At 47.6% G+C, this 21,307-nt stretch overlaps 3 protein-coding genes across 7 annotated transcripts in view; 1 reads left to right on the top strand and 2 right to left on the bottom strand.

Annotated features, from left to right (window-relative positions):
- Positions 1 to 2,865: 2,865 nt before the first annotated feature.
- On the bottom strand, positions 2,866 to 15,916 carry dmtn (dematin actin binding protein). Of its 4 annotated transcripts, none has more exons than XM_078956407.1 (16): positions 15,725 to 15,916; positions 13,634 to 13,679; positions 13,460 to 13,540; positions 9,161 to 9,304; positions 8,976 to 9,020; positions 8,595 to 8,703; positions 7,572 to 7,616; positions 7,366 to 7,500; positions 7,193 to 7,287; positions 6,999 to 7,104; positions 6,747 to 6,796; positions 5,488 to 5,533; positions 5,313 to 5,323; positions 4,738 to 4,803; positions 4,201 to 4,281; positions 2,948 to 4,122 (listed from the first exon to the last, which is right to left on the bottom strand). In XM_078956407.1, the coding sequence occupies exons 2-16, from the start codon at positions 13,640 to 13,642 to the stop codon at positions 4,009 to 4,011; spliced, it is 1,137 nt and encodes a 378-aa protein (XP_078812533.1). In that variant the 5' UTR covers positions 13,643 to 13,679; positions 15,725 to 15,916; the 3' UTR covers positions 2,948 to 4,008. The 4 variants fall into 4 exon arrangements, 2 of the variants coding, with proteins under 2 accessions (XP_078812533.1, XP_023816949.1); XM_023961181.2 differs by having other exon boundaries at positions 7,572 to 7,637; positions 15,725 to 15,911; XR_013659569.1 differs by lacking the exon at positions 5,313 to 5,323 and having other exon boundaries at positions 2,866 to 4,122.
- Positions 15,917 to 17,194: 1,278 nt separating this feature from the next.
- Positions 17,195 to 19,199, top strand: pbdc1 (polysaccharide biosynthesis domain containing 1). Its single transcript, XM_004084104.4, has 6 exons — positions 17,195 to 17,481; positions 17,934 to 17,999; positions 18,071 to 18,130; positions 18,353 to 18,493; positions 18,668 to 18,779; positions 18,847 to 19,199. Exons 1-6 carry the CDS (start codon positions 17,452 to 17,454, stop codon positions 18,936 to 18,938), a joined length of 501 nt encoding a protein of 166 aa, XP_004084152.1. The 5' UTR covers positions 17,195 to 17,451; the 3' UTR covers positions 18,939 to 19,199.
- Positions 19,200 to 19,581: 382 nt separating this feature from the next.
- The window catches only part of xpo7 (exportin 7), a 51,011-nt gene continuing 49,285 nt past the window's right edge, over positions 19,582 to 21,307 (bottom strand). For both annotated transcript variants that reach the window (XM_023961183.2, XM_023961184.2), the window contains exon 28: positions 19,582 to 20,965. In XM_023961183.2, coding sequence (XP_023816951.2) covers positions 20,872 to 20,965 — 94 coding nt within the window. In that variant the 3' untranslated portion in view covers positions 19,582 to 20,871. The remainder of the gene's footprint in view (positions 20,966 to 21,307) is intronic.

Here is a 21,307-nt window from a genome sequence, read left to right as displayed (position 1 = left end):
ATCTTAAGAATCGTTCACAGAGTGTAGAAGAAGGAGTCAAGGATGATAGTGATGAATCATGAGGATTTAAAAGAGAGTTCAAAGAGTTAAAAATAATTTGGGGCTTACTGAGATTCTCCGCCACATAAGAAGAAATAAACTGTGCCTTGGCACTTTTGACAGCTGCCTGATACTCAGATAAGCAGTTTTTTAAAATCTCCAAAGAAATGTGGAGCTTATCTTCTTCCATCTCCTCTCAGCCTGTCGGAGAGCGCGCCTGAGCGTCCGGGTGTGTTCATTGAGCCACGGCTCTGATGCTGAATTACAGCGCTTCGTTTTAAACATGTCTAAGGTGCAAATAAAACCGAAAGAGGGGGGGCCCACTCCATACGGCAACCATGGGAGGGGTACCACTGCCAAGTAGCTCCCCCCCAAGGCGCATCGCAGGCTAAACCCCCCACCCCTTCACCCTAATATGAAGTTGTATGAGGTAGGGGGTAGGTTGGGGACAGCTGGTAGACTGTCCCCCCGGTGGTCAAACAGCTGTCCCCCAGCCCCCCCCCCCCCCCAGCACAGGGGCCAGGCCCCATCCCCCGAGGAGCACCCCAGGCCCAGCACCACCCCCCCCCACACACAGAGAGAGAGGGGCCAGAAGGCGCCGCCCCCCCCGGAGCAAGCCCAGCCCCCCCCCCCCCCCCAAGCGCCGGCCCTGGAAGAGCTCTGGTCAGGCCTCGACGGGACCGAGGCAGCCAACCGGCCGGGGCAACCGCCGATTGCCTCAGCGGAGACCCCGACCCGTAAACCCCCCATTGACCTCATTGTTAAAGAAGGTAAAGTTAGGGTGACATTTCTGTCACCTATTTTTGTGTATAAAAAACACAACACAGTATTGGTACATTGTTTACACTGTTGTGTAGTGACAGGCCAAAGATTGTTACTTGTTTTGAAAAGAAGTCCATGATGAATGGAAATTTATTTTTTAACCATTTGTAAACATCCATCCAGAACATTTGAACAACATCACACCGGAAGAATCTGTGGTCGATGTCTTCAACAGCAGTTTGGCAGAAGGAACAGCTGTTGTCATCAATGTTGAAATGTAATCTAAGTAGTTCTTTGGACGGATAAATATCATTCATAATTTTGAAGTGTTTCTTTAACTTTTGGGGGAATAGGAAGTTTCATGAAACCGGTTCTTAAATTAGTAACAACATTTTGTTCAAATTTCTGCAGTATATTGTTTTTGTTCTGTTGTCCAGGAAAAAACCTTTCTATGAATAAAGAGTTATTACATTTTCTGTCCATAAGAGGGCGTCCTTCAATGGATAATGTGGCTAACTGTGGTTTTATCATAACATGTGTCATTGTGTTCCTTGTTAGAAATACAAATTTTCCAGGAAGAGAATGCTGTGTAACCCTTGTTCTATCCTAGGCACTTTAACATTGGGAGTTGGGTCATCTAGACCCACTAGACAGAGCTCTGAACCTTTTTTCTTCTATGATTTGTGATCTTCACTGGTGTCCATGGATTACATGAAATCTTTCCACCTTTATCCACCTTTGTCATGGTAGGAGAACACCTCAATGGAAGGGGGGGGGGGGTCATCTAAGATAGAACAAGGGTTAATAGAACACATGTTGACATGCATGATGCTGCAGGGCTGTTATCAACATGCTGCATGATGTACAGATATTTTGCTGTCAACATAAATGTAAACTTTATTGTGTTAAACCTGTATACAGCATACTAGGCTGTTATAGTAACAGATTTATACATTTCTGACTCAGTGACTGAACTTTTCTTGCAGGTTTCCAATGGATTCAGACTTAAGGAAGAAGTGAATCTTAGCAATAAAAGATCTAACCCAGATGGATCACTGTGGTTCCAACTAATAATACAGTCTGGATATGTTCAGAACATTTTGTGGAAACACATTTTGATGCGAAAACAGACTGAAGGCTTGAAACCCGACACCAAAACATCCTTTTGACTTTATGTTCCACTTTTTTAATTACCGACACGAAGCCCACCGAGACGACTGTTGTTGTGAATTTAGGCTACACATAACATTGAATTGAATCTGTTTTACACAAATTGTTCACACATGAATCAGTAAATCTATTGTTTTTCTTTTAGGATAAATCTATTGTAAACTTTTGGACTTTTTGTTGTCTTATTATTGATTTATTATTATCTATTATTATTATTACTGAGTTATTTTGGGGCTTTTCTAAATAATTTAAATTACATATCAAGAGGTTTAAGACTTCTAAATGTTTAGAAATTATTTAAAAAAATTATTTGTAATAATTTTTTTATTTGTAAGAAGTCCTGCAACTTTGCATTTTCATTAAAGTTTGAGCTTTTGAGTCTGACTGTTTCTCTTATTTGACAGCAAATTATTTATCTATATAATTTTTTATTTATTTTTTTATTTACCCAGGCTGTGTCCCACCAAGGTGGGGTAGCCTAGACAAGGCACACAACTTTAGCTCCCTCTGTCCCTTCCCCAAACCCTCCTCCTTCAGTGTGTGAGTGCATGTGTGTGTATGTGCGTGTGACTGGTCACACCACACTGCACCAATATATACATAATATATATATATTATACATATATATGTTATATAAAAGCTACTCAGATGCCACTATAGACTATATAATTCATTGTCATGTGGGCGCCGACGACCTCACCAAGATGGCGTCGGCTCCGCCCCCGCTGACCAGGCTTCCAGGCGGGCGTGTCTCCTCTACCATGACGCTGAAGATTAGAGAGGAAGAGGAGGACCTACAGGTCACTCAGCCTGCAGCGCCCTCTGCTGGATGCTGAGATGAGCTGCAGGCAAAGCGGTGGGTTTCTTATTTTCAAAATAAAAGCTTGATGGACATTTATTTTGTATTCCAGCAGAAGTTTATGTTTGGGACGTCAGAGATGCAAAGACCTGAAGTATAAAGACACCAAAGATCAAAGCCTGGGAGGAAAACATTTATGACAGGATTGGTTCTGAGGTTCTTCCTGCCTGTTGCAGCCGATCAACAGAAAAAAACAAACCAAATCAAAAAACAGACGTTTTGTTGTGCAGTCAGACTCTTCAGCATTCATCCCCCCAGATCCATCCAGGATCATTCCAGATCCTTTAGGGGGCGCCACAGCAGATCCACATGTGGTTTGGCTTCAGTTTTACGGCAGATGCCCTTCCTGACTCAACACCGTTTACCACTGACTGTATCTGAGACCTGGACTGGACTGAGTGGCCCCGCCCCCCAGTGTTCCCAGATTTTGTGTAGCCTGTTTTCAAGTGGTAGGGGGTGTGGCCTTTCAACAAGCTCAATCCTGACTGGAATGAGTGGTTGCCATAGAAATGTCGACTTGAAGCAATCGCTGCTTACTAATAACTTCTGGCTCCAACATGGCGGCGTCCTTAAGGTGAGGGATTTGGAATAAACCATTTTCTGTGGGGGCGGGGGTCACTCTCAGTCCAGTTCTGTGATACAGTCGATGGCCTGTCCCAAGTCAATTTACCAGACTTGGGACAGGCACATGAAAGCATCGCAGGGCGCCCCCAGGGAGTCATGGGGGCTTACAGTCCCTGGTGGCTCCAGAGGGTCTCAGGTCCAAACCCGGTTTTCTTTTGGGTCAGAACTGTGAGCAGAAACGGTTTTTACCAAACATACTGAGGTTTTCAGCAGCTGATGGCTTCGTTGTCATGGTGACCGTATCAATCGTCCTGCAGATCTCTGAGCCTCTTCCTCTGAACGTGCAGCTGTGATGACGATGATGATGATGATGATGAAGATGAAGGGGTGGGGGTGGATATGCAGTGGAATAGTGCAGATTTGCAAGCGGGGGGGGGTTATAAGTGCAGCCAGCATGTCAGCGGCTCAGTCCAGGTCGGGACGCTCCTCCAGGCGCCTGGTTGGTTAGTAAGATGCTGGCGGCTGGGGCAGAGATGTGAAGTTCCGACCCGGTTCCTCCTGGTCCTCTCAAAGCAGGAACTTCAAGTATTCACCGGGAACGAGGTCACTTCCTGTTAGAAGAGCGAGGCTTTCTTCTTCAGGTCGTTTCGTCTCCATAGCGACAGGCGGTCGAACTCGGCCATCGACATCCCGAACACTCGCTGGAAGTCGTCCGCCGACAGATGCCTCTGACGGGACAGGAAACAAACCCCCCCGTCAGTGAGGCCGGCCCACACAGTCAGACCCAGAGGGGCGGCGAGCCTCACCTCCAGACGGGTGCGGTCCACTCCGGGAGGCAGCTTGGAGCGCCCCCTGTGGGTCACGACCAGGGCTTCATACGGAAGAATCTGTGCAGAACAGGAGAGGCGGGGGGGGGGGGGGGGGGGGGGGTCAGGTCAGCACCTTCACCACCTCAATCTGTGATGTCATAAACCCGTTTGATTGACAGAACGCCTCAGTTTCAGGAGAAAACACGTTAGCTTAACGCTAACAGTGAAGCTGAAAAGCTGCAGGTGAACATGAAGGAGACGCCACCTGCAGCTGTCTGATGCCGATTGAGTGTCGTCCCGTTTGGATCAAATCTCTCATCAGCACGGATGCAAAAGCACCAGAATGAACCCCCCCCCCCCCCCTGAGATGTTTTAGCCACACACGGCATTCAGCAAGTTAACTAACGAGCCGGGACGTCGACAACGGTGCTGTCTTGTTCCTCACGTTATGTTTTTGTACGACAAACTCCTCAGAGGAACACAAAATAAACACAAAGAGACGCAGATTGTGTTTGGTGGGGGCGTCAGCATCACCTTCTGCTCCAGGATGCTCGGCAGAGAGTTTCCTCGGTCCATGCGGTCCCTCCGAGACTCTCCGTTCTGCAGACAAGAAGGCACACTGCTGCAGTACCGCCAAAGAGCAGCAGGGGGCGGCGTGGAGCCACACAGAGCCAGAGCCACCCATTCAGCATCCAGACTTCAAAGACCTGCTCCCATAAAAGGGGTGTTTTTGGAGTTTTTAGCGAGTTCTGGGTTTCTCATGACGGAGCACAGATAGAAAATACTTCAGAGTTAAAACGGCATTTCTGAGTTTGTCTTTATTCAATCGTTGTGAATCAGGAGCAGATGAAAAATGCCATTTGAAAAAGATCGTATTTGTGATGAAACAAGTGAAATGGGCGGGGCCAAAGTCTCCAAAAAATAAATAACAAAACATTCAGAAAATATTGAGTTTGAGAAGAAGTGAGGCTTTAAAAAATGAAAAAGATCAAATCCTCCTCCTATCATCCCAGATTATAAAGCAGAGCTGGGTTTAGGTCATGCTGTGAAAGAAGCGTGCACACACACACACACACACACACACACACACACACACACACCATGCTCACCTGAGCGGCTGCTGAACGCCACAAAGATCAGAGAGATCCAGAAAAGGAGGAGAGTCATGATCAGAGGAGAAAGGCTGTTTTCATCAGTAAAGACATATTTTCTGAGCATCAAATGTTGTCTTAGTCCAACAGGAACTTCCTGTCAGCTGACCTTTGGAGGGCGGGGGGCTCGTACCTGCTGGGTTTTTGTCTCCGTCTGTGGAAAACTCTGCCGACTGCATCTGAAACCCAAAGACTTGGTTAGAGTCCCTCAGTCCTCTCCGGGCTCCCAGAGGCACCATCAGCGTTTCTATCATAAAGACGTTTCTGTTACTCAAAAACGTAGAACCAGAGGCGGACGCACCAGCAGGCAGAGGGGCCTGGGGCCCCCGACTCTAGGGGCCCCGAGCTGAACACTTAATGAAAATGTCTCAAACACATTTTACGTCCATCATATTACACAGTCTGTCATGAAAAAACCCTGAACTGGCTAAAACCGGATCCTGTCAAAGTGACCCCCCCCCCCGTCCTTCTGCAGCGATGGTACATTCCAGTCAGTTATGCGTATTTCCTGTTTCCTGCGAGCTCTGCTGCAGGAGAGATGACGTAATCCTGAGTGAAGTCGGGTTGATGGGTCTTTTAGTTTCCTCAGCGTATAACAATAATGTAAAGTTTCTAATTATTCTTTACATTCTAGACATTTTTATTTCATGTTCTCCATTTCTGTATTTGTTACCAAACTTCCAAAAGTGCTGGAAGACGAATACAATAAGAAAAACAAGAAGAGAATAAAAAACTCTGATTCTTTTGCTTCTTTAGTAAAACTTGACAAAAGACAGAAAATAATATTTATTTATTTATTTTAGGAAGTGAAGATTAACAGTTTAGTTCATTTAAAAATGTCATATTTTTCAGAGTTGAAATAATGTGAATCATATCAAAACATTTCTTCAACATTTAAAAGAGATTTCAGTTTTTAAATTCTTATCAGAACATTTTGATATCAACCTTTTTTTTAAAGTGGACCCCAAAGGTAAAGTTAAAAATCCTAAATCTACATAATACAACCGCTGCAGGGGCCCCACGGGGCCCCCAACCTGCTAATAATAAATATTTATTTTCCTGATAAAATAGTGTTTGGGACCGTGATACTTGGCAATATCTTTATTTATATCTAGATCTTCAGAATAATAAGAAATATTTAATACTTATTTAAAATATATTATCATTATGTATCTTTATAAATTTTACTCTTCAATTTGTATTTCTTTAAAAATGTTTTGTTGAATTAAAAAATAAAAACATCTTAAATTGTCGTATACAAAATACTTTTATGGAGGAATAATAAAATATGATTTTCACAAAAAACTTTTGCTGAAAACAAACTTAATTTTTAAATCTTCAAATGTATCAAATCATTTTCTACATGAATGTGAGAAGCAGATCAGTTCTTACTCTGGTCAGACCGGAACGTGACGGAGACTTTGTAGAACCAGCAGACAAACCTGGAAACACAAGAACCGCAGCTGAGAAAAGCTCCGCCCACAGAGACCTCTCCTTGTCTGCGCAGGCTCCTGCGCAGACCAGCTACATCAGACTAGCCTGCGCAGACCAGCTACATCAGACGAATCAGTGCAGACAAGCCTGCGCAGACAAGCTACATCAGACTAGCCTGCGCAGACGAGCTACAGGCGACTGCAGACTTACTGTTGTGCATGTGCGTTCTGTCGGGGAGCGACTGTGTCTTCCTCCTGAAGTGGACGGCTTTCTCCTTCTCCTCCTTGAGGATCAGACGGCCCAGGTTGGACTGGATCTGAAGATGCAGCAGAAACCCCGGAGAACAGGAGGTCAGAGGTCAAGGTCACCTCCTCGTCCCTCAGAGTTGGGCGGCGGTCACAAACCCTCTGCAGCTCCTGCTCCTGCAGCGTCTCCGCCTCCTCTGTCAGGTCTTCAAACTCGTCCTCCTCCGGCAGCTTCTTCTTCTTCCTCTCGATCTCTGTGGGGGGAGGGGCGCTGGTGTCAGAGCGGTTTCGGATCAGCACGCGGCGGTCCACGTGTGTCTGTGTGCTGTTACCCATGGCGGCCAGCGAGGGGGGGCAGGGCCAGTACTCGGTCTCGATCTTGGAGGGCATGTTGGGGTCGGGGGGCTGAGCAGCGGGGAACTTGGCGGCCTTAACCACGCTGCTGCCCTCCCCGTGTTTGAGGGCGTCTGCAGACAGAGAGAAGCTGCTGAGCGGCGGCGGCGGCGAACACAGACGTGCGACAGACGGCTGACCTTACCCTGTTTGTAGATGGGGGGCTTCCTGTAGATGTTGGTCCCGTTATCTGGAAGAAGATCAGAAGATTCTGCATCAGAGAAAGAGACACAAGAGTTCTCCAGGATTCCTTAGGAACCAAAGGTTTTCCTCCAAAACTCTGAATCTGCAACCAAAGACCAAAAACAGGACATGCGGGGGGGGGGGGGGTATTGAACCACCCACCAATTGTTCAAGTTCTCCCACTTCAAGAGATGAGAGAGGCCTGTCATTTCCATCGTAGGTAAACCAGAATACCTGTACTGCTGCCATTTCCCCATCCTGGGACTAATAAAGGAATATCTGATCTAAAATGAGAAAATAAGATCCAGAAAATCACACTGCAATCCTGACTGAGCCGTGATTTTACGCGGTCACCAGGGCGCAGTGTTAAGGGGGTGTTTTTGTCACTTGGGGGGCAGTGTTCAGGGGTGTGTTTGTCACACCCAAGTGACAAAACACCCCCCCTAACACTGAGCGTAAATCCAGGTGAGGGCGCAAAGGAGAACTGACCGCGCGGGATCACGGCTCAGTCAGGATTGCAGGCGTGTAGTTGTAAAATGGGGGGGGAGGTTCCTCACTCAGTTCCTGAATACGCCGCTCAGTTGTCTTTATGGCAGAGATGAAACGCCATACCAGAACTATTTTTATCTGTGCATTATCACTTTTTAATGCACACCCAGCAGCCAATCAGAATCGAGTATGGACCTGGACCGTGGTGTAAAGTACTGAGTTGAACTTTTCTTTTCCACCATAATTTACAAAGAAATTCTTGAAAAATCAATCAGTCAAAGTGATTTTCTGGATCTTATTTTGTCACAGTTGATGTTTATTTAAGCTTCTCTCGTCTTTTTAAGTGGGAGAACTTGAACAATTGGTGGCTGACTGAAGACGTTTTGCCCCACAGTACACGACTACATGGAAGGCGGGGCTTAGTTTGATCTGAAAGGAACTTCCTTGATGGCTCACTGTGCACGTCCATGAGTGTGCACGTGTGTGAGGTTGTTACCTGGCCGGTGGAAGTGCTGCAGGCTGGTGCTGATCTTGCGTCCTGCCTGCAGCTGCAGCGTGGATCCTCCAGGTGAGCCGCTCTCGCTCTCCGCCCGCCGACCTTTCACCTGGACAGAGAAGATCCGGGTTGAGATTCTGACCGACGGCTGATCAACCAGCTGAGGTTCTGCTGGACGGGGGCTCTGATGAGCAGACAACCCCCCCCCCCCCCCCGGTTCCCTCTGGGGTCGCCATAGTAACCTGAGGGAGGAGCAAAGCTTGCCACAGACGGCGAACGGTTCTTCTGTTCAGACACAAAGTAGCCATTAAAGCAGAGCAGAGATCCAGATGCTGCAGAACCTCCGGAAGGCAGAAACTGAAAAGTGGGCGGAGCTCTTACCTCAGGAGACAGGGCGGGCGATATGGCGGGAGGAGACAGGGAGCGCTGCAGAGACAAACAGATCCTGCTGAGTCAGCCGTCGCAGACGCCGCCGTCACATGATCAACATGAAAAACGCCGCTTTTTGTCTGCAGGTGGAGGTCTATCGGTCTGTCCACATGCACGAGCGTGGTGTGTGCACGCACCTCTCTGCGTGGAAGGTCGAGGGGGGAGAAGCTCAGGTGCGGCTGATAGGTCATCAGGTCGGGCCGCTCCACCTGCAGGATGGCTTTGTCTTTGGGCAGCGCCGCCAGGTCTTTGTAACCCACCACCTGGTCGTTCAGCCGGGTCTGTGCTCACGTGCACGCGCGCGCATACACACACAGCACACACAGCACACACACACATCACACGGTTTCCTGCTGATCCTCGAAGCAGAAATGCTTCAGTTTTTCGGAGAAATCTTACTTTTTTACGTTTCTGTCTAACAAACGGATCTAAGTTCAGGAAACGTCTGCAGGAGAACCCGGAGAACGAGGAATAACAGGTAGGACTGGTCCGTCAGAACCATCGCATCAACCGTCTTCTGTGTTAAAACCACGGAACAACGTTCCTCTGACTCCGCCTACTCCTGTCAACATGGGGGGCATTCCAGGAAGCATGTTTAAACTCCCCTGACTTTAAGCCTGAACTCTGGCTGAAATAAGCCTGGGGGGTCTTCCAGAAAGCAGGTTCTGCTAGCTCCCACGGTACGTTTGAGGCTAAGGAAGTGGATAACCTCAGCTTTCTGTTCCAGAAATGGAGGTATGTTTCAGGGTAGGTCAAGTTGCCATAGCAACTCATGCTCTGAACATAACCTGGTCTGGAGCAGGTTTAGTTGAAGCTTAGTTTATTTACAGAGAGGTGAAGCAGCATGGCGTGTCCATTTGAAGATGATCTAGAGCAGGGGTGTCAAACTCATTTTGGTTCGGGGGCCACATTCAACCCATCTGATCTCAAGTGGGCTGGACCAGTAACGTAAAGGAAAAGGAAAAATAACAGCTTTATTCTTGTTTTTTTACCTAATTGGAAAACATGCCTCAACCAACATGGTAGCCTAATCATTTCTTATTACACATTCATTCACAGAGGCCAATGGATCTTAAAGAAAATTAATTTCACTTTAAAAAATATTGGTTTATTCAATTTTATACAGCCTGAATATTTTAAATCTGACACTGAAGCAATCCTGATAACAAATTCTAGAGGGGCTACAGACAAAAATGAAACATCTTCCTAAAATGTAAACGTCCAAACGATGACAAAATGACACTAAATTAAACTTGCAAACATTTGTGAGAATCAGAGTTTGGAGTTAACCTCCTTTCTCTCCTGAAACTTCACCAGACCGTCAATATCAGGATTCAAATCCTGAGCAGAAACACATTTACTGTCATTCAAGTCTACAAAACACAATGAAATGTCCATTATTATCATTCATTATTATAAGAATCTTTTCCTGTTTCTGCCTGAATTTTGTGGCAACACCTGCCTTCTTCCTGACCTTTGATGGAGCGCCATCAGTGACCAAAATTACTTCATGTGACCAGTTCACTTCAACATTGTCCAGCACAGTAACTAGAGAGCTGACTATGTCATCAGCTGTTGTTGTGTCCATCAACTCCAGAAACTCCACTGTGACGTCTCTTCATCACCTCTAATAAACATGCACAGCTGTACATATCTGTGATGTTGGTGCTTTCATCAATAGTGACTGAAAATACAATAAATGACTGGATTCCTTCATATGGCTGCCCATGTTTCCTCAGAGATGTTGGATCTGATAGTAATTCTTGACAGACTCATGTTTAAGGTCGACTGCTTTTTGGGAACAAGACTTCTGCAGCCTTCAGCATTTTTCAATAAGTTCACCATCAGAAAATGGATTGGATGTTTGCTCCAACTTATTTGCAATAAGGTAGCTAGCTTTCACTGCTCCATCACTGACGTCACGGCTGCAGTAAATCCAGATGGTTATTTATCGGTCCAGCTAATAGTTGCTAAATATTTTTTTTCTTAACTGCAAATGGTGAAACTTTTCTTTGTGGAGAGTCTCATAGTGGTGCTGAATGTTGTGTTCTTGGAGAACCTGTTGATGACATACCAAGCATGCAGGTTTGCATTCAGCTCAGGACTTCACTTCAACCTTTATTTTTTTTGGACAACATTTTGGTCATTAGGGAGTCACTACTGATCATCCTTCAGTGGTGAGGCTCACAGGGAACCAAACTACTGCCTACCCAGACAAAGAGCTGTTAGGTTTCGTTTTTGGGACATGCAGAGTTATGTTGTTTCACCTGTTAAGCTTTTCCTTCGCTCCCCCTAGTGGCGGAATTGCGCATTTCGGTTATTTCTTTAAAAAATCATAACTCGCCACAGGAATGGACTAGAAACTTGCTTTTTTTAAACATTCTTGTGATTTTCACTCTTCATGTGTGGGCTGGACTAAGCCACCTGGCGGGCCGGATACGGCCCGCGGGCCATATGTTTGACACCCCTGCACTAGACAGTGCTCTGAACCTTTTTTCTTCAATGATTTGTGATCTTCACATGTGTCCATGGATTACATGAAATCTTTCCACCTTTATCCACCTTTGTCAATGGTAGGGAGAACACGTCAATGGAAGGGGGGGGGGGGTCATCTAAGATAGCACAAGGGATAAGTAGGTGTAACTTTGGTGCTGCTGTTAGATTGGCACTGCAAGGGATTGTGGGATACCAATCCCTTTGCCTGTCTGGATGGATTTGGGTTTAAGTGTGGGTTTTTGACCAAATGTGTTTAGTTGTTTAGCTGTTTTACTGTGTTTTGTGTAGTTATTTGTCCAGTTATGTTTAATTTTTTCTGCACCATGAGTGAGAGGGAGGAAGAGGAGGATGAGTTCTTATAGCAGCCCTACTGTGAAATGATGAATTCAGAGATATGGCAAATGGTTTCACAATGTGAATCCATTTTGTTTCAGTTATTTTATTGTTATAAAAATGAGAATATCTGCAGGCTCAAACTTAGACATATGAGAGTTCAAGAATTACAATAAGATAAGATGGAAAATCTTTAATTGAATTGGAGTAAAATGACATTTAGTTAGATAAATATGTAAATTTGAGTTGTATAAACAATTATTGAGTTTTAAAGACGTAAGAAATTAAGTTGAATAAATTTAACTCAATCACTTGTTACCAATAGAATTAATTTAAGTTGGATAAGTTATATATATACATGCGCCACAATGGAAATAAGATCAGAAACTCGTGCGTTTACTTTGTTCTGTTTCTCCAAGCAGAAACTCTTTCTTTTGCTGATGATGCAGCCGTGTTACTTTATTGATGGTCGTATAATCTTCATACGCCGTCATTAAAACCTCAGACTCCGTCTCACTGAAGTATAGCGCTCTCTCTCTTTCTCCACGCGTTTCCATGGTAACTCCAGAAATCGGCGATCCATTGAGAATGTCTTTATGTACCTGCTGTGCACGTGCATTAACCCAGGGTTACCAAGTGGAGCGTAATTATGCTAACCCATATCCGGTCTTTAGGAACCGACATACCCAGAGTAAACAAGTTCAGGTGGTTTTCAGCCAGAGTTCAGGCTTAAAGTCAGGGGAGTTTAAACGGGCCTTCTGGAATACCCCCCTGGTGTAACCGTTTAACAAGTAAACAAACAAACAAACAAACAAAGTCTTCAGCTCCTCTGAAACACAGGAAGCTCCTCGTCACGTGATGATGATGATGATGATGATGATGTTTTTCACCCCACCGTTCTTCAGCAGCTACCGTCTGAACATGTTTAGCATAGCTTAGCATCCCAGATGTCACTGGAAACAGTTGACAGGTTTTTTACAGACTGTCGTTCTTCATCGTTAACGAAGTTCCAACGTTTTCTGAAACTGAGAAAAGCGGCTATGTGGCGACATTTCTACACCAGAACAGCTGATTTACACAGTTAGCTTAAACGCGTCGCTACAGTCGTGTTGCGTGTCAACACAAAGCTGGAATGACGGTAAACGCTGAGAGTTAACCTTCAGTTAGCGAAGGCTTTGATTAAACATTTGTATCCGTTTGTTTTAATGACTGAACTTGTTTGTGACTCCCAGACGTTTCCTTTCACTACAGTTACAGTTTGTAGCATTTGATTAGCAAGATTAGCTTCGTACACAATTATCGCTGATTTTCCTCCTTTGAGTCTTTTTCAGAGCAGCTTTAGCTTTTTGTTTTACGTCAACCAGGAAACATTTTGACCTGTTCTTTAGTTTCTCTCCCATAAATCATATCAACCACCCTTTTTGGTTCATTTTTGTCGTGTTCTTCCTGCTTCTAGCTGTAAATTCGGCTTCACAGGCTGGGATAGGCTCCAGCAACCTGTGAGCCCAAAAGGGATCAGGCAGGTTCAGAAACTGGATGGATGTTGGATGGATGGAAAGATGGATGTTGGATGTCGTCATGGGTCTTTGTGTGGGGGGTGGGGGTACCATGATGCCGGGGGCCGGAGAGCCTGGCGTGCTGGGTTCCTTGGAGGACGGCAGGTTGACCGGGGTTACCCGACCCTCCACCTGTGGGGGTCACAGGAGGAGGTGAGGGGGGATGTGGGGTTTGGGTCCAGTGGGACGGTTGTCCTGATGATGAAGATGATGAAGACGGATTACCTTCTGCATGTCTGGAGACGGCGGTCCTCCGTTTGCTTCAGAGCAGCTGCAGAAGACAGAAGACAGGCGGTGAGTCCACGGCAATGCGCCCCCCCCTCCCCCCTCCCGCCATGACTCATCAGAATCAGAGCAGAGTAATCAGATTACATCCCTGAAAGCTTCTTGATTCCTCAGAAGGAGGAACATCCAGCAAACGTGACAGGAGCAGATCACAAAACCGACAGATAAGGGGGGGCATCTGCGACAGAGGCTGGAGGACGTGAAAGAAGGTTCAATTCCCACCCCACGGTGAGGCCCTCTACACCACAGAAGCTCTCAGAGCTTCTACCATGTTGGATCTGGACATGAGACGCTCAGACACCAACGTGTGACGTTGCAGCGGCTGTCGGTCCGGTTGGTTTGACTTCCTGTTAGTCCAACAGCTTCCTGCCGTCACTAAACAGGTTTCCGTTGTTTCACGGTGATCCGGTGTGACTCCAGATTACAGTCTGGTTCACGGGAACGCTCTCAGGAAGGAAGGACTGAAGAACGGTTCTGGTTCTGGCGTCTGTTTGACCCCCCCCCCCCCCCCCCCCCCCCGCGCAGACTCACGCCCCCCGTCTGCACCCACATTTCCTGCTGGTTTGTGTCAGATTCAGCATTAAGGTGAGGGGGGGTCGCTAACTGACAGGAACCGCCCCTCAGACTCCTAACAGCATGAGCGCTGTCTACCTCAGTGAGGGGGGGTCTGTCCTTAACTCAGTTTATCAGCCCCCCCAGCCGGGACAACGCCCCGCCGCTGCCCAACCGCCGCTGCCGTGGTAACACTCCCCCCTCCAGGGAGGCTGATACAGGATCAGGTCTTCATCCTCCTCCCGAGTGTGTGTGTGTGTGTGTGTGAGTCACACACACAGCTGTGTTGTGATTCTGTGACTGATTGTCCCCCATAGGAAGTTATCCTAGAATCTGAGTTTGTGGATTTCTGTTCTTTACGAGGAAGCAGAGATGAAGATGCCGAGGTTCAGGATGGATCAGGAATGAGGACATCAGAGGGACAGCACATGTTCTGGTTCTGGAGATCCAGTCAGTCTGAGATGGTTGGGATGAGATGTCCAGAGGAGAGACTGAAGGATGCTGAGTGTAGAGGAAGACCAGAGAGGAGGATTCTGGATCCAGAGATGAAGACATGAAGGTAGCTGCTGGTAGAGGATGCAGGAGACAGACGGAGGAAGCTGATTGGCTGTGGAGACCCTGAAGGAGAAGAAGGTACCTCCACCCCCACCATCCAGGTACAGGGATGGGGTCTTCCTCCATCCACTGGTTCCTGATCAGACCTGGAAGACGACCAGGAGAGGAGATCTGCACTTTGTGTGTGTGTCCGTGTGTGTGTGTCCGTGAGTGTGTGTCCATGTGTGTGTGTCCGTGAGTGTGTGTCCATGTGTGTCCATGTGTGTGTGTGTTTGCTGGTTTGTGAAGGCTGAAGGTTTTATCAGAGCTTTTAGCTGTCAGAGTCATCGATAAAGGTCTGTGTGTGTGTGTGTGTGTGTGTGTGGTCACTAATGGACCCCTCCCCCACAGAGTGAAGGTCTAAATGTAGATAATCCAGCAGAACATCTGATTGTGAGGAGGAACACAGAACCGCTGAAGTTCTGGTCTGAACAGGAGTGATGCCTCCCCTCCCGGTCTGGGACAGTCAGGAACCTCCCTCCTGCAGAACCTCCCGTTTTCGAGAAGAACTGGAGGATCAGCGGGTCGAACCTCTTCCGGACCATCCGGACCGGGAGAGGTTCGAGGATGAGGCGGGAAAATGCACCGGAAGCTTCATCAGATTAAAGGGCAGATTATCATTCGGGGGCCGCGCGGCCGCTGCTCGTGCACAGATGCTCTCCATCAGCCTCATTCTATCGCTCAAGGACGCGCGTGCACGCAGAAAAGCGTGATGATGAAGAGGAGCAGACCTTCGTCTGCGATCGAAGGCCGCAGTCCGAACGAGCCTGAGCGCGCGACTCCCCGCAAATCAGCTGTTTGTGTTTAGACGGCGGCGGCGGGGGTCTGCTGCGGGGAAGGCGCGTGATGCCCGCGTGCGGGGGGAGGGGGGTCCGACGGTCCTACCTCACAACCGCGAGGGAGAGAAGACATCCAGGACCGAACCGGGAGGAGGAGACGGCTGACCCTCCGCGTGAGGAAGAGGAGGAGGTTCCTGTTGCTCCGCCGGTCCACAATGATACTGGGAGGGGGCCAGGAGGGGGTGGGGGCGCAGAGATGACGCAGCACGACGTCTGCCTCCTCCAGGCACGCGCTCGGCAGAGAAACCACAGTCACGTGACACAGACCAGGAGCTCCGCGCCTCGCGGACAGTTCTTCATCTGGACGGTTCCGATGGATTTTTATTGACCTGTTAATTTCAACAGAACTGTCACGAAGTTTACATTATGAACCAACAATAAAGACGTTTTAGCTTAACATGATTGTTTTCACCTAAAAGCAGGAAACATTGTAATTGATCACCTGCTGTGACGTCATTGACCCTTGTTCTATCCTAGGCACTTTAACATTGGGAGTTGGGTCATCTAGACCCACTGGACAGTGCTCTGAACCTTTTTTCTTCAATGATTTGTGATCTTCACTGGTGTCCATGGATTACAGGAAATCTTTCCACCTTTATCCACCTTTGTCATGGTAGGGAGAACACGTCAATGGAAGGGGGGGGTCATCTAAGATAGCACAAGGGTTAAACATGAGGGGCATTGATGAGCAGAACACAAACCACTCTGGAGCTTCAGGACTTACTCTCTGCTCTTTGCAGATGATGTCCTGTTGGCTTCATCGACCTCCAGCGTGCACGTGTTGTTTAGATGCCTCTTAGGTCTGAATAAACTCTTTGCTGCATTTGAAGTTCATAAGTGTAAAGTCTCTCATGAAATCTTTATTTCTTTCTGCTGGAGGTCAGGCTATTTGTTGGATCAATTAGTTTAAAAAAAAGCTGTAAAGTGTCTTGAAATGTGTTCCCAACATAAAATGAGGCTATGTAAAATGTGAAATCTGTAATGTAAACATGTAATTGTACCTGAGCCTTACACACTTTATTTATTAATTCATATCCCTGAGACTTGGTATTATTCTTTCTTTATCTGTTTGAAAGAAATGTATTTATATTATATTGATATTCTATCCTGACCCAGCATTTACAATTAGGTTTAGTAAAAGATAAAAAAAAATATTTTTTCAAGTTTATAACAAGTAGAAATTACGTCTCTGGGCTTCCAGCATCCAAAAACGATCATGTAAAGGGATCAAGAATATTTGATACTTTAGATATTTATGTGTTAAAAAACAAAAGTGATTACAAAATATATCTATAGAGCAATAATAAATGTATGGAAATGTATTGAACTTGAAATTTAACTCTGTATACGAACCTAAATTTATCTACGTTAAGAATTGTTAATGTTTTAGTTTTAGCGCCATTTTTACTAAATGAATCCATTTACATTGTCTTGTAGTTCTGTTGTTCCCTATATATCCTCTGGATGGCGCTGCCTCAAACGGCTACTGTTATTTTTGACAGGATGTTACGTCACCACATATAAATGCTGGGATCTCTCACTCTGTTATGTTGTCGAACCGTAAAACTTAAACTTGCATAAGAAATGACATTTTGACTGAAATTACATTAAATTGTTATTTTTCTTGGACAGTTGGTTCTAAAATGGTTAAAATTTGAGACTTTACATTAAAACATTACTTTATAGCTGTTTTAGGTCTGACAGTTTTAAAAAAGAAATCCCAAATAATAATCGGATTCCTCTGTCGTCATACACGATCTTTGATCTGGAGAAATGGCGTCGCAGGACGGACTGGCGGCTCTGGTAAGACTTCAAACCCAGATTCCGTTCTCTGCGGTCAGGGTTCTTTCTCAGAACCGCTCCGGTACCGAATCTAGAGCCAGTCTGACACACACACACATGTGTTAACTGCAAACGAAGCAGACAGAAGGTTAGCAAACGGTAACTCTGTAGCCCAGCACGTGCTGGACGGATGCGCAGGTAAACATTGACGTGACACGTGGTTCTGTAACGCCTGAAGTCGTGAATTGGTTCATAGTTTTCCGTTTCTGTGGATTGAAGCTTAGTTTGTAGAAACCATCGCCATTCCGGCTCACTGTTTGGGTTGGTGGTGGGAGGATCATGCTGCAACTGCTTCTACAGAGACGGATTTCGGACATTTGGGAGCTTTATTTTCCTCCATGGTTGTTGCAGCCACTGTGGTGCCTTCACTGACATTGGCAGCTTTAATGTGATCTTGCCTTGTGTGTCCTCAGGGGGTGGAGGGGGCCTCCGCTGCTGCACATGCTCTGTCTCTGCCTGCAGAAGCGTATGGAAACGACGTACGTGCGCGTCAGCCAGCAGCTTTCTCTGTGCACCGGATCTCTGGGTGACTGTTTTTTTCTGGTTTCAGCCTCGGCTGGAGGTCATGTGGGCGATGAAGGCCTACAACCACGCAGAGGTCTACTTCAATGTAACGTACCTGTTTGTTTTTCTGCACAAACACCTGAGGCACCCAAAGCTCCGCCCACACTTTCACCTGTTCACCTGAGAAACTGTTTCCCAATCAGCTGCTGGATCCGCTGGTTTCAGTGGATCTGCATCAGGACGCTTTGGCTCCTGGTTCCTCCGTGTTCTTTGGTGCAAACGCTGGCGTTCCTGCGCGAAGCGTGACCTCCGTCTGTTCTGCTTCCAGCTCATCTCATCCGTCGATCCCAAGTTCCTGAAACTGACCAAGCTGGACGACAGAATCTACTCCAGCTTCAGAGAAACCTTCAAGGATCTGGACGTCAGGCAGCTCAAGGAGGAGGACCTGAAGTCTGACCAGGCCAAGGAGGTGGGTGATTGAGCGCCACCGTGTGGCTGTGCGCAGCAGGGGACGAGCAGGGTACATTATTTCCCATAATGCAGTGGGGTCAGTGACAGTTTGTGAAGAGAATCTGCACCAGGAAAGATTTTGATAAAGAAATCAGAGCAGCTCCTGAAAGAAAGTTTTGTCCCGACGCGGCAGAGGTGGCGTCCGTTCTGCAACCAGTTCGAAGGCTTGGTGGAGGACTTCAACTACGGCACTCTGCTGCGCCTGGACTGCCAGAAGGGCTACAGCGAGGAGAACAGCATCTTCTGTGAGTTCAGCTCCTCCACGGCAGGCGGACCCGCCCACAAACTGACAGTCTGCTTCTCCGCTCGCAGCCACCAGGGTGCAGTTCTTCGCCATCGAGATCGCCCGCAACAGAGAGGGCTGCAACGAGGCGGTCTACAGGTCCAAAGAACCCCGCAGCTGATGGACCGGGTCGCTCCTGCAGGAGAGGACCTCACTCTGTTGGGGAGAAATCTTCATCTTCCACCTGAGGAGTCTTCGTCATCCGGTTCTATTGGACGTTTAAAAGCCGACGTTCCCACATCCACGTTTCTACAGTGTTCCCGCCTCGGACAGGAAGTGACATCATGAACAAACTTTCTGCAAAACTCAACATCCGTCACTTTAAAGCTGCTTGTTTTTTTTGTTAACACAGAAAATAAAAACCAAATGTGTCGTCTGTGAATTCATGACGTGTGAACCTCGTCCAGCTGCAGACGTGACAGAACCTGGACTGGAAAAGGTCCGGTCCGAGTCAGCTTCAAACAGGAAGTCACCCGGCAGATCAAAGGTTCCGTGATGGTTCCTGAGGATCCGATCGCGGTTCCACCTGTTCAGTGACGGGCCTCTCCTGGAAGTTGACCGTTTCCATGTGCGGTTTGGATCAGCGCCGTTTCTGCCATGAACAGAGTTCTGCTCACGTATTCGCTCTATGGTACCGGCGCTTTCACAGGTTCGAGTCCGGCCTTCAGAAAGGTCGGGTCGGGACCGCCCCATCACGTTATGAAGACCCTGACGATGCTGAGAGGAAAAAGCGATGGTTTCAGATGAATGACAAGTGGGCGGAGCAAAAAATCAATGAGGTTTATTTGCAGTCACAATGCTGACACTAGAGTAGCAGACGTCCAGACGACCCGAACAGCGACCCGCTCCGAGGAGCCGACACATTCACGTCAGGAACACAAACGGGAACAACGTGAGCGCGGACAGACGGCAGAGTCTGTGGCCGACGTAGCAGCAGCACGGCGGAGCCACACTCACCTAGGCCTCCTGCAGGGGGGGGGTCAGGCCCCGCCGGACTCCTCCAGGCCCGTCCACGCAGGTGCACACACACGAAAACAGACACACAAACCGTGGCTGTCTGAGCTCCTTCTAGAGTTCACTGTCACACACACACACACACCAGAAGGACTCTGCAGGACCTGAAGGGGGTCGTCCCAGAACTGATCCGGGGAGTCCAGAGTGTAAACAAGAGCAGGCCCACCAGAGGGGAGGGGCGGAGCTGCAGCCAGGTTGTTCACATGTGATGGAGCGGCAGGCCTGTGCACGAGGCACGTGCACGAGGGGTTCTGCTGATTCTCTTGAGGGGAATTTGGCAGAACAGTTCGTGAGGAGCGGTTCTGGTGAAGGAGCGGTTCTGGAAAGTCTTTGTCTCCTCAGCTCCTCTACGCTCCCGTTAGTCTGTGATGAACCGCGGCTCCTCCCCGTTTCAGCTGAAGAAGCCCGCTAGTGTCACGATGGCGGCGCTCCGATGCTCCCGCCCGCCACAGACGGACCGAACGTCCAGGTCTGGAACAGAACCTTCTCCAGAAGACCCCCCCCCCCCCCCCCCCCCCCACTTCCTGTTGACCCGCCCTCACCTGCCCCCCCACAGACATGTTGCACTAACTCACTACTGTAAAAAGCTCAATCACGCGGTTCTGCCCCCCCCCCCCCCCCCGGTTCAAAGTGGATTTATAAACATTGTTCAAAATGTTACCAAAAAATGTACACTTGGTTTCTGTGTTTCTATACAAGGCAGGCAGAAGCGGGTTACTATGGTTACCGTCCCCGTCGTCAACACTCTCGCCTTCAGTGATTCAGAGTGCTCAGACATGCAACCCCCCCGTCCCTCCCTCCTCTGTGAAAGAGCCAATCAGGCGCAGACTGGCTTTAGAATACATTTGTATATATTTATATATGCTTCTATCAAAAAGAGGGGCGGGGAGTCGAACCGGCGGTGCGTCAGGGGGCAGGGGGGGACCCCCAGGCATCCGGGCCCGGGGGAGAGGGGGGAGGCGAATGCAGAGACGGGGGAGGAGTGGGGCGGGGTGCAGGGGCGGGACCAGCAGCCAGGTGAAAGTCTGCTGTGAGGAATGTCAGCTCATCATGTCGTTGCTGTTGACGCCGTACGTGGAGTTCTTCATGCTGTCGTTCACCTCCCTCCTGAAGACCGACAAGTTCTGCGTGAACCTGGACACACACACAGAGACACGCACACACACAAGAGGTCAGCAACAGTAAAAACATTCATAAAGCAAAGCATCTACGGCGTGCCAGAAGGGTAAAAAAAAAGGCTAAAGCAAACACAAACATCAGTCCTTAATTCAAATATTTTTCCTCAACTTCTCAACATTTATTCACAGATCCGTGATCTGCTAAATTGTATTACTGAAGCCACAGGAAGTGCTGCAACAGCCACAGGAAGTGATGTAACAGCTGCTTCTACTTCTATATCCGGATTGTCAATTGACTTTCATTCACATGGTTACATGGAATAAAAGATTAAATATATTAAAAATTAAATGTTAAAAT

Source organism: Oryzias latipes, chromosome 12 (assembly GCF_053564925.1).
Source record: "Oryzias latipes strain Hd-rR chromosome 12, Olatipes_Hd-rR_3.1".
NCBI lineage: Eukaryota > Metazoa > Chordata > Actinopteri > Beloniformes > Adrianichthyidae > Oryzias > Oryzias latipes.
The sequence above is the reverse complement of the archived record's forward strand: the minus strand, read 5'-3'. Positions and strand labels throughout refer to the sequence as shown.